This window comes from Mustela nivalis (genome assembly GCF_964662115.1).
Source record: "Mustela nivalis genome assembly, chromosome: 3".
Classification (NCBI taxonomy): Eukaryota; Metazoa; Chordata; class Mammalia; order Carnivora; family Mustelidae; genus Mustela; species Mustela nivalis.
Genome location: NC_139022.1, coordinates 32,359,575 through 32,372,192, shown reverse-complemented (window position 1 = coordinate 32,372,192; position 12,618 = coordinate 32,359,575). Strand labels below are relative to the sequence as shown.

At 55.1% G+C, this 12,618-nt stretch overlaps 1 protein-coding gene across 2 annotated transcripts in view; it reads right to left on the bottom strand.

The window, feature by feature from the left end:
* The window catches only part of ADAMTS2 (ADAM metallopeptidase with thrombospondin type 1 motif 2), a 217,824-nt gene extending 208,226 nt beyond the window's left edge, over window positions 1-9,598 (bottom strand). The window contains exons 1-2 of one of the 2 annotated variants that reach the window (XM_082723550.1): window positions 9,142-9,598; window positions 7,720-8,114 (exon numbers count right to left, since the gene is read on the bottom strand). In XM_082723550.1, the coding sequence (XP_082579676.1) occupies window positions 7,720-8,114; window positions 9,142-9,277 (531 nt within the window). In that variant the 5' untranslated portion in view covers window positions 9,278-9,598. Of the gene's footprint in view, window positions 1-7,719; window positions 8,115-8,568; window positions 8,931-9,141 lie in introns of those variants that run through there. The other variant, XM_082723551.1, reaches the window with a different exon arrangement.
* Window positions 9,599-12,618: the final 3,020 nt, after the last annotated feature.

The window sequence follows — 12,618 nt, the reverse complement described above, 5'->3', positions numbered from 1 at the left end:
TGTGTTTGATCCCCATCTGGTCCCTAAGGCACCTGGAGTTGCCCTGGGAGTGTCCCAGAAATGGTTAACTCCAGCCCCCAGTTTCCACCTGGACAAACTGAGGCCAGTGGTGAGAGGATTTACTCAGGGTCCAGAAGATGACTTGCCAGAGCCCAGCCCAACGTCTCCTCACCCCCACCCAACACTTCCCCATACAGGAATGGGGAGGTGGGGGAGGGTCTTCCCTCTCTTACTTGGATTGATTTAGACCAAGGGTTTTGAACTCAAGTTTCATGAACCCCAAAGTAGGTGCAGGAAAACCATAAAACCATATGTTATGCACAAGTGCTTTCCTATGGGAAAGGAGGCAGAGTTTTCAACCATTCTCCAAGGGGGTCTTCCCCAGGGAGTGTGGGCATTCTGGGATTGGCAAGAGAGCAGATGAGGAAAGATGGGCCAGCTCTGGGGGCTACACAGGGTCTCGGGAGCAAGTCCCCAACCATTTCCTCCATAGGCTTCTGGCCCCCTCTCCCTGGGAACTCTCATTTCACATTTCCCAGGTGAGGTCTTCCCAGCCAGAGCGGGACCCTGCGAACACAGCTGGGTGGGTACACATTACACATGGTACACGTTACCAAGAAGCACAGGGTGCAACCTGGCATGACAATGCCTAGGATCGCTTCCTGGATGAAATGCCATTTAGCTGAGACCTACGGAGTGAGCCAGGTAAAGACGAAGGTAAAAGAGTGGTCTAGGCAAGGACACAACCTATGCAAAGGTCCTGAGATGAGGGGTGTCCTGTGTTGGGGGAACTAAAAGCTCAGTGTGATGGGGCACAGGCATGAGAAGGACACTGTGACAGATGAAACTGGAGGCCACTGGGCCAGGTCATAGTTTGTCCTGAATGCCAGGATGGTAGATTTGGATATTTTTCTGGGTTTGGATTTTTTTTTTTAAGGGCAATAAGAATCACTGAAAGATCTTGAGCAAGGAGTGACATAACTTAATATATGGTTTATGAAAATCAGTGTGGCTGCTGTAAGGAGAAAGAGTTACTGGGGACAGACCAAATAGCAGCAGATCTTCATCACAGGTGCAAAAGACAGGGCTTGGGATCAGGCATTGTGGAGGGATGGGAACAGGGATAAAGTCCAGAGACATCTAGGACAGTGGCAGGCTGGATATACGGGTCATGGAGAGGGAGGAGAGGGGTGACCCTGGGATTCCCACCCAAGAAAGAGTGGAATCTAAGAAAGTGGAGACCACTTTCCATTTCAGAAGCACGGAGTCACCAGGGAGGGAGCCCTGGAGGCAGCTGGGCAGGCAAGTCTGGAGCCCATGAAGAGATCTGGACATGGGGACCCAGAGTCAGATGGAGTGCAGTGGTAACTGTTTTCATCTGCTCGGCACATTCACCTTCCTCTTGCTTTCATGTAAAACATCCATCCATTCCAGAGTTTGGGGATCTGACCCTCACTTTCAATCCTAAACATGAGCAAGAAACTCAGGCCAGGCTTACATCACAACGATTGGTTCAAAGAGGGGCCTGTAACCTAAGTGGGGCCCAACAAAGCCCTCTCCAGGATGCTAGCAGGAACCATCGAGAAAGGAGTGCTCTCCATTTCTGATTGCTACCATGGCAGCAATTTAAGCCAGGAGTTGCCAGTGGTCCCCACATGGGGAAGACCATATTGAGACAGAGAGTAATAGAGCTGAAAGGTAGAGAACATGTGATGAAACAAGCCCTGAACCCCTGGATGCAGCCATGCCTGAACTCATCAGGACCCCAAGAGTCATCGGGCTCATGACATCCCTTGTTTATTTCATTTACTGTAAGCCAGGTCTCTGTCACTTAAACTGAATGAGTCTTAAACAACAAGGAGGAGGGGCAGGAAGAAGGAAGACTGGCTGCAAGTCCCAGGCATCCTCGCCCTCAACCCCACAGATTGAGCCTGCCACACCTGCCCACCCCACCCTAGCACCTGTGCCAGCTGGAGCCCAATGTATGGCCTCAAAAGCAGGATGCTTGTGAGGAAAAATGAAATTCATCATGGTCCCTTAGGCCAGCAGATGATTTCTCTCTGTAGACCTCAGTGATTCTTAATGACTAAAGACTGGACACAAGCTCCTGGGTGGCTCAGTTTGTTAAGCTTCCGACTCTTTTTTTTTTTTTTTTAAGATTTTACTTTTTTTATTTGACAGAGATCACAAATAGGCAGTGAAGCAGGAGGCGGGGGTTGGGGAAGAAGGCTCCCTGCTTAGCAGAGAACCTGATGCGGGGCTCAATCCCAGGACCCTGGGATCATGACCTGAGCTGAAGGCAAAGGCTTAACCCACTGAGCCACCCAGGTACCCAAGCTCCTCACTCTTAATTTCAGCTCAGGTCGTGATCTCAGCATGCTGGGATCGAGCCCCACACTGGCTCTGCACTCAGTGTAGAATCTGCTTGGGATTCTCTCTCTCTTTTTCCCTCTACCCCTCCCCACCCCCACTCAAGCTCGCTCCCTCTCTCTCTCAAATAAATAAATGAAATAATAAAAAAAAATACTGGACAGCATAGGTACCTAGTGGAGGGGCCCCAGCCCACAAGGCAAAAACCCTTGGGTCTCTCTGCACCTCAGGCACACCGTGGGAGTTCTGCTTCACAGCATCATGGGGCCTCACATTGAGCCCCCTGGGAAGGGTGTACACTGCCCCCACCCCTCAGACCTCAGGACAGGACCAGACCTCAGAGCTCAGACCCTTCCCACTCCCCATCCCATGATGACTTCCACCCACTAGCCTAGTCATGCCCTATCAGGCTGGAGGGGTCCCCAGAGCTGCCCTGAGGTGGGAGGCAGAGAGGGAGCTGGGTGCTTCAGCTATACGGGAGTCCCCATTACGATCACCCAGCTACAAAGACTCAGGCAACCCCCCAAGAACTGCAGGCTAGAGCAGGTCAGCAGTGTATCAGCAAGCCACTCAGCCACCAGGCCTGCTCCCAGACTCAGAAGGGCTCCAGGAGTCAAAATAGGGAAGGTAAAAAATGTTTTACAGAAGTGCATTCCTTCATGTTTATTCTTTCTGTTGGCATGCCAAAAAAACAAAACAAAACCAACAATAGAATGTAGTGCGCATGATCTTGAAATCATGCATTGGGTGGAAGACATGCATTCAAATACCAACAGCAAAGCTTGAAGCAAGCTGTCAGCATTTGGAGACTCAGTTGATTCATCTGTAGAATGGGGATAATATCAAGCACAGGCCATAGGACATCGTGAGGACTGAACAAGGAGATGCAGGCATAAGGCACTCAGCAGGCAGTCTGGCACATAATAGCAAACTATGACTTACTATTTACTATTATTACAATAGGCTTCTGCTTGGGTTATAAAAAATAAGCTTTTATTTATTTGTGAGAGAGAGAGAGAGTGAGTGCATGGATGGAGGAGGGGTGGAGGCAGAGGGAGAAGCAGACTCCCCTGCTGAGCAGGGAGCCCAACACGGGGCTAGATCCCAGGACCCTGAGATCATGACCTGAGCCGAAGGCAGACTCTTACTGACTGAGCCACCCAGGCGCCCCCCTCACTGGATTTTTAATGAGCATATGTGAATAATATGAAATTAACACATGCAAGAACCCTTCATTAAGCATAATTTTCTCATGCATCATGAAAAAACAAACCTTAACCTCTCCTCATGAATGTTATGAATGACTTCTGTCTAGTGGCTATAAAACAAACAAACAAACAAACAAAAAACCTGGAAACTCTGCATTTGCCAGACTCTGGGAATAAAGTGCACAGCATGTCTTACAAAGCATGTCTTCAAGTGGAATTTCTTAAGTCTGCACCTCTACCTGACTCCAGAACAATCTACATCTTGGCAGATTCAGAATCACCATCTCATAGTAACTGAGGGGACAGCACCTCTTCCGCTCTCCATTTCTGGGGGTCTGCAAATCTCATGTCCTGCTCCTCACAGGAGCACCAGAGCCCAGGCTGGCCGGAGTGATAACCAGGTCTCAGCGGAATTATTCAGAAAACGATACCCCTAGACTCAGAATAGAAGGACCACACTTGAGAACAAAGCCAACCCAAAAGAAGACAGAGGCAGGAGATGGGATGTGTCCTAATGACCTAAAGGGAGCACCTGGAATCAGTCATGCCTGAAGACTTACCATTAGGAGAGCTATTGTTTAAACACATTTAAGCAGTCTGTCACTTGTAACTGAAAGGATCCTGACAGATACTGAGAAATAAGATTCCCCTTGACTAGAAGACTGCTGTCCAAAGATTTTATTTATTTATTTTTTGAGAGAGAATGCACGTACAAGCTCCTGGGACCCTGTTCCATGGATTTTCTACACAACTTCCAGGAAGACACATTCTGCAAAAAAGGGGTTCCACAGTCCCCTCTGTGTGGGAAATGACAGGTTACTCAGAGTGCAAGAGCTTTCTTTATTACAGAAATTCCCAGAGACTGCGATGGGCCCCCTGAATTGCCCAAGCTGAGTGCAAAGTGGAGCATCCCCCACACCTGTTGTCCACTGAAACCCGTCTGCAAGGAACAACTAGTGGAAGAATGTGCAGAACTCTCTTGCAGAAAAAGGGCTGTTGATGGGGCACCTGGGTGGCTCAGTGCATTAGCGTCTGCCTTCAGCTCGGGTCATGACCCCAGGGTCCTGGGGTTAAGCCCCGCATCAGGCTCCCTGCTCAGCAGGGAGTCTGCTTCTCTCTCTCCCTTTGCTCCCTCTCTCCCCCTGCTCATATACTCTCTCTCTCTCTCACTCTCTGTCAAATAAATAAATAAATAAATAAAATCTTTAGAAATGGGGCTGTTGAGCCTTGCTTCTCAAAGGGCGGCCTGAGGACCAGGACGCTTATTAGAAATGCAGAACTTGCATTTCTGGCTGGCTCAGAAGGTTAAGCATCCAACTCTTGATTTCAGCTCAGGTCATGATCTCAGGGTCTTGAGTACAAGCCCCAGATCTTGAGATCCACACCCAGTGAGGAATCTGCTTAAGAGTGTCTCTCTCTCTCTCTCTCTCTCTTTCTCCCTCTGCCATTCCCTGCCCTCACAAATGCTCTTTCAGAGAGACATACAGACAGAAAGAGAAAGAGAGAAGGAAAGAAAGGAAAGGAAAGGAGGGAAAAGAAAAGGAAGGAAGGAAGGAAGGAAGGCAGAACTTTAGGCCCCACCCTAGATGTGCTGAACCAGAACTTGCATTTTAACAAGATCCCTGGGGATGTGCACACATGCTACAGCATGACATACCTGCTTCGGTGAGTTTTGCTATCTCTGAAGGAAGAATAAATGCTACAGAGGCCGGGGGCCTATGTGGCATGGTGGTTAAGGGCCTGAGTTGCTAGGAGAATGAGATGCATTTATTCACGTAAGGCCTATTGGGAGGAGTGCACAGATTTTGCACATCTCAGTGCCTTCTACCCAGCCCAACTTGGGAGCCCTGTGGCACATAGGGCTGGAGGGAACCAGGCTGGATTCCAGCAGGCATGGTGGTCTTGAGCAAGTTGCTCGACCTCCCAGAGCCTCATCTGAGCATGTGCAAACCAGGGATGAGGATCCCTCCCCTGCATGATAGCTATGGGGACCACAGCTCTGCACCATGTATAGAGCCCCAGATCTATCAGTGATACACAGAAAGACTCAAAGGGTTAAGGAATTAATTAGTATAAAATGAGAAGAGACACACCAAAACAAAAGGAAGGAAGGAGGGACAGAAGAGAGAAAGGAGGGAAGGAAGGAAGGAAGGAAGAGGGAGGAAGGAAGAGTACAGAATTAATATTGATGCCCCAATGTCTCCAGGCCCTTTTTCCTTGACAGCATTCAAGACCCCTCAGGCAAGCCCCAGCACATCTTCCAACTCTCATCTTCTTTCCAGCTGCCTTGCAGGACCCTGTGCAGGTGTGTGGCCAGTCCTCATGACATCTCACCATGCCTGTCCCGACCAGGCCAACGCACACCCAGTACCTGCACACGTGTTCTTCCCTCCACTAAGGTTGCCAACCTGCCCCTTGACCTGCTGCCAACTCATTCTCCAAATAGCCCCCAGGAGCCTACGGTCAAAGCCCAAGCCAGAGCTGCCCCTCAGCCCATCAGTGGTCCCCAGCTCCAGGTGGGCACTGAGCCAGCCACACCCCTGACCCGCACAGTGGACAGATGGCACTAAGAGGTTCTGGCTAAACAAACGAATCACCAAATGACAGATGAAAGAATGATACAGAGACAAAGCATCCCATAAAATTCTCTCCATCAGGAATCTCTCAGTCCACAGGAGCTGACCCACCTACAGACTGCATCTGAGTCAGATCCCCCAAATCCTGGAGTTCCCAGCACCAATTTATTTAGGAAATTCACCTACAGCATGAAATGAGACACACCTATGAGGCCCCGGATGGCCTCAGAGACAATGGCCATATAAAAGGCTGCACCACAATAACCCAACTCCTCCAAGGACATTTATAGCTGTTTGCAATACGCCTGGGTTCTAACTCAATCCAGCCAAAGGCAGTGATTTTCCGAAGCAACAAGTGACATTTCCTGTGTCTCCATAAAAAGAACACCAGTGGTTGTGGGGCTCTGGTGGGACTGCAGACTCTGCAGGCAGCAGCAGGACTAGCCTGAGGACAGGGGCCTCGGGGGCCAGCAGAGCCGGGAGAGCGGCCACTCGCCCGCACAGCAGTGCTCTGAGCAGCAATTAGAGCAGAACCCACGGTGGGTGGCTTCAGATGTCTGGCCAGGCCCGGCCAGCCTGACCACCGCACCCCCAATCCAAAATAGAAGACTGCAGTGGTTTCTGCCACGTGCCAGGCCCCGGGGCGGCCGGACAAAGCACCGCCAATGTCAGCCGCCTCCCTGAGCATCGATCCAGGCTTCCTCTGAGGCCGCGCTCATGCCAAGCTGTGGTCCCTCTGGGCCCCTGGAAACAAGAAAACGTCCCAGGGCTCAAGGCACACTGGGTGGCCCAACCAGTCCCAGGAGGGGACTCAGCCTCTCTCCTTGTCCTTCAGAGGCTGCCCGTGGGCACCAGAGCCTGCATTTCCAAATGCTCCCCTTGGCTCAAAATAGAGAGAGAAAACCGACTTTTCAAATTACCAGCTGGAGTTCAACAGGAAACCACAGCAGAAAAATCAGTGGCTCCCGGTCAGCCAGGGGGCAGACGGATAACTGGGCATTTCAGCACCAAAGCCTGCCTGCTCCCTGGACTGCCACCACCTGCACACACAGAAACAAGAAGACAGACTTCCAGCACGTGTGCCCCCCCAACACATATCACATATGTTAAGATGCCCATGGACACACACTGAACAGATACCCAGACACCCAAAGGAGCAGAAACCCACAGATACACACATGTATAAGACACACAATGGCACATCCACATATCTGCATGGGTTCCCAGATCCGAGCACACACCAACATTCCAGAACACGCATGCAAATGCATACACTCCCGGAGTCGTACACACTGGTGACCACAGGAAGACCTGTGCCCCGCAGGCATCAGGGAGAAGGCACTCTGCTACTTGGCAGAGCTTTGGAGAACACCAAAGTCACTCCTCTGGGGTCAGTTGAAATAACTTGCCTTTGTGCCAACCCCTTCCTTCTGTGCGGGGTGCTGCCTGCACGCTGGGGTGCAAAGGAGATCCTCAGTGCAGGCCTTGGAGTCACGGGGAACCAGCTCCCAAGTGCCAGGCAAGGGCAGTGGGCAGAAAGGAGCGAGAGAGAAGTGAGTACTCACCAGCCCGTCGCAGTTACTGAGCGCCACGGAGGAGGCTTCAGCCAGGCCCGCCACGTCTCCGACGTAGAGACAGGTCCCAAGCAGGGGCTCCACGCGGGTGGCACCCGACTCGCTTTGCCACTCCACGGTGGCTCCGGGTGCCACGAGGCGGGCGTTGGGCCGCAGCCGCAGGTGCAGGTCTCGACCGAAGACCGTGACGTTGTAGAAGAGGCGGCCGCCAGGGTCCTCCTCGTTGTCTCCAGGTAAGCCCGGGGTCTGGACAGGGGCTGCCCTGCGGGCCCGTACCCCAGCCTGGGCCGACGCCGCTGACACCACGTGGGACACCAAGCGGCCCTGGGCGTCAGTGCGCACCGGCACCGCCAGGATGCGCTCCGCTCCGTGTCCCAGGGGCCCGCCTGCAACGGGAAGGGGCGTTAGACCCGCCAAGATCTCGGAGCCCGGGGGACCCGCCGCCAAGCCCCGCAGCCCCCCAGCCCTCCCCCATCCACCACCACTGCGAAAGAAAGGGCATTCTGCCAGGCAACCCCCAGAAACTAGCCTTCACCTCCCCGGCCTTCTTCCGACTGGGAAGGGGCGTTAACGGGGCCACCATTCCGGAACCCCGCCGCTCCCAGGCAGTCCCCCTCTGGGACCCAGTCAGCCAAGCGCTCTGCCCCCTGTCCCGTTCCGTTTTGAAGCTCGAGAGCTCCTCACAGTTCCCCTGGGGACAGCCCCATCAGAGCGCCCCCGGCCCTTGAACCTACCGTCCTTGGCAGGACGTGGGGCTGCTCCGAAACCATTGCCGGTTGGCCCCTTACCGTGCGCCTCGCCTCAACCCCTTCGCGGCCCCCGCCGCCCGGGCGCCCTCACCGCTAGCCTCCGGAGCGGCGAGGACTCGGCTCCCCCGGGCACGCGCGGCCTGTCCTCCGTGTCCAGCTCTCGGTTGGACCATGCCGGCCCCCTCCCCGCGCGCCCGAGGACAGGGAGGGGTGGAGCAGGGTCCCTCGGGTGCTCAGGTATTCCCCCCCACCCCGGGCGCCGCATCAGTCCTCAGGGCCCAAGGCGGCGCGCTCAGCACCCGTCTCCTCCCGAGCGTCCCCGGACTCGAGCCCCGGCGCCGCCTCGCCCTGGCTCCCCAGGACCCGCTGGGGCTAGCGCCGCGCTCTCGGCCGCGGGGCTTTCCCGGCCCTCCATCTCCTTGCTCCGCGTCCCGGGAGCCGCGAACGCTCCGAGGTTCCCCTCCGGCCGGAGGCGCTCCGGTGCGCCGCGGGGCGCCCCCTGCGCGACCAACCCAGCCCCGAAGTTGGCCAACTTGGCCCCGGGCGGGGCGCGCGGAGTTTGCCCAAGTCGGGCTGGACAACGCCTGGGGAGGGGGCGGCGGAGCACGCGGGGCGGGGCCCGGCCGACGGGGGTCGTGGGGCGTGGGGACCCGGCTGCACCTACCTGGGGGGTCGGCGGCAGCTGCAAGCCGGGCGTCCGCGGGCGGCGGCGGCAGCAGGAGCGGCGGCAGCAGCAGCAGCAGCAGCAGCAGCAGCGCGGGGCAGAGCAGGCGGCAAGCGGCTCCCGCCGGCGGATCCATGGCAGCCGGACCGCAGCCGGGGCCCCGCACTCGCTGCCGGCGCGAAAGTTCCCCGCGCGCCGCCCAGCCCACATCTGGGGGCAGCTGGAGCCGCCCGCAGCTGCAGCACCGCAGGGCGCGGGGCGGAGGAGGCGAGGCGCGGAGAGGAGGGCGGGGGAGCGCGGAGGGGAGGCGGGGAGAGGAAAGGAGCGAGCGAGCGAGCGAGGCGGGAGGGAGGAGAAGGCGAGCGAGGGGGAGGGCGGGGACGGCGGGCGCCTCAGCCTGCGGTGACCCGGCGCTTCTTGGCGCGGCGGCCGCCGCCGCCTGCTCCCCTCCTCGCGCCGCCGCCGCCGCGGTTCCGGCTCGCAGCGAAGCAGAGACACCCCGAGGCGGCGGCAGAGAAGCGCCGTGGGCCGGACTGGGGGTGCCCCGCCGCCGGCCACCATCGGGCGCGCCACGCGCCCTGGCGGCGCACAACCTCGAACGAGCGGCGCCCGCCTGAGCATCCCCACCCAGAGAGTCCGTGGGGCGCCCGGATTCCACCCGTCAGGCTAGGGGCGCAAAGAGCTGCCTCACCCTCTTTTGGGCGCCCTGGGGCAGAACGGGGCAGGAGAATGGGACCGGCTTGGGGAGGCCTGAGATGGAAACTCCAGAGTCTGAAAGACGCTTTTATGGGAGGAAGCATGCACTGCAGGGACTATCCCAAATATCAACTTTTACCCTTCCAGAAAGATGCAAGCTTCCTTAGTCCCCAGTTCCTCTCTGCCTGAAGTTCCTGTCCCCTCCAACTACCTCCCCATCCCTCTGTTACAGTCTCTGAATACAGGATCCTCCACCCGGACGAGAGGCCTCCCTCCCAGAGCTCAGTCAGGTTGCTGCCCTCACCTGCCCCGGCCCAGCCCCAGGAGCCTCTGGGCCTTTGTACTCCTAGGCCTGCCTAAAATAGCCTCTCTGCACTCCACCCACCTTTTCCGACTCTGCATCCAAGGCTTTCCTCTCCATCCTGGAGCAAGTTTGCTGTCAAAGCCCATCCAGGGATGGAATCCCTCCTCTCCAGCACAGTCTTCCCACTGCCAGGAGTCACAGTCCTACCAAGCCTGCTGTACCCCAGCACAGTGACCTTCCCTCCCCAGGTCCCACTTGGAAACCCCTCCTAGGCATGTGTCTGTCCAGAACATCTCTGCTGTGTGTTTTCAGACTTCCCTGGATGGTGGACACCTGTCCTTTTGGATTTTCTCATTCACCCTGCCCCAGGCCTATGTGGCCAAGGGCTTTGGGGTTGGCCTTGGTCAGGCAGGGTCTGATGACTCAGGCATCTTCCTCCCTGCCGGCCAGGAGGGCCCAGTCTTATGGGGAAACACATGACTTGCACAACCCGCTCTAGCTGTGATTTTGCATCCCCGGTTCCATCATCTGCAGGACCCGGGTGTGAGGGCTCTCAGCTTGATGGCCATCTTCACTTGGAACCTTTCCTCTGTGTCACCTGAGGGTGCCCGATACAGGATCCAGCCCTGGGCCTAACGAATGTTTCTTGTCAACGCTAAAAATAGTGAAATTTCACATAAGAATTTAGATTTCGGATTTTTCTTGAGAAATTGGAAAGTGTGGCCACCCTTGGCCTGCATTTCTGCTTGTCTACCATGAAATGGGGCCCATGCCTTACAGTTCCCTATAGGTCTTCTTCCCCCACCCCCAAGCAGGCATCCACTTTCACGACCTCCAACAATATAGCTGGCTCCAGAGAAAGTGGACGGTGATCAGCATATGGGAAGAGAGATGACTTCAGAGCCACGCATCCCAGAGGACTTCCTGTAAGAAGTGGCACAGGTTGAATCCTGAAGGGTGCATAAGCCAGGTAGCCCAGAGCTGGGTTTAGCTGCTGTCTCGTAACCCGGGACACTCGGCCACTCATTCCTCCTGTGGTTGTCCGTGTTTTCATCCTCCTCTAAAGATAAGTAAGACCCAACCAGCAGCCTCGCCTACATCAAGGGTCATGTTCTACCGTCTCACTAGCCTCTCCGCCAGCTTTATGATCATTACCATAATGCTCCTACCACCACTGCTGTTCTTTGTACAGTACTTAATCACCACCTTACGTTTTTAAAGGATACTTCAAATCACCACCGTAAATGGAAAGGCCAACATCTCACCATAATTCAAAGACGCTGCCAAAAATAAATAAAATGAAAACAATAACGAAAAAAATGTCGCATATTTGACATACTACTGCCTGCAAAAAGGCACCAAGGCTGAGGCCCAAGTGCTGGGAACGTGTGAGACAGACTGACAGAAGCAGAGACCTTTTCTCTGATGCCAGCAGAAAGAGGAGAGCAGAGTTGGGAAGGGCTGGCTCTCTCACTTTGCCAACTGGCCTTTTCAGACAGGGCCACATAACTAAATTATCTTGCACACCCTGGCATTCCAGCTGTAGGATACTTCTTGGAAAGAGGGTTTTATCTCCCTGGTGTTCTCTGGAATAAGACCAGGGAAGCTGTTGCTGCCCACATCACCCCCGGCCTCCTGGGGCTCCCTTCCAGGCACAAGTGGAAGGCAGATCACAATCTTTGACTCACGCATCCTTGAATCCCCACCATGAGATCCCAGAAGACCAAGCAGGAGAATCAGGCACACATGCATTTCGATTTACTGTTGAGTCCCTCATGTAGGGGGCCCTTGTTGACTTGTCCCAGATCCCTGATCACCTGTCCTCAGCTCAAAAAAGAAAAAGTTGGGGGGGGGGCACCTCCTACATCTTCAAATTCCCATGGTTTCAGATCTCTCCTCTTCTTCTTCTACCCCTGGTGCTTGCATCTCCCTCTGGTGCTCTCTCCTCCTCCTTCAGGTGAGAAGGAGGACACAGAAATCCTTCATGGTTCTCTGCTCAAATAACTTGTCCAGATTGCAAAGGCACAAACTAAGGACCACAGGGTCAACTCACCCCTGGATTAGTACATGTCACGTGGGTCTATTTTTAGTTGGACTTGAATGTCTTAGATCTGGTTTGCTTGACACCATCCCCACCACTCCCACTGTCCTACACCTCCTCGTGACTGTTACCAGCCTGGTCCCTGAAGGGCTGGGGTGGCAACCATGACCTAGAGCAGCCCCGTGTTGTAGAAGGGTCAATTCAGGGTGACGGCAAGGTCAATTCAGGGTGATGTCGGGCCCTCCAACCCCTGAAAATCTTCCCAAGGATGTGAGATACAGAAAGAGAGGAGGAACTTTCCTGGTCACCTCAGGGGTCACAAGTCATTGCCCGTGTCTCAGGACAGGGACGTTAAAAAAGGAGAAGGTCTTCCTGTCTGCCTGGCCCACCTCTGGATGAGAGGGGGTGTCCTGCCTTGTTCTGAAGATCTGGGGGC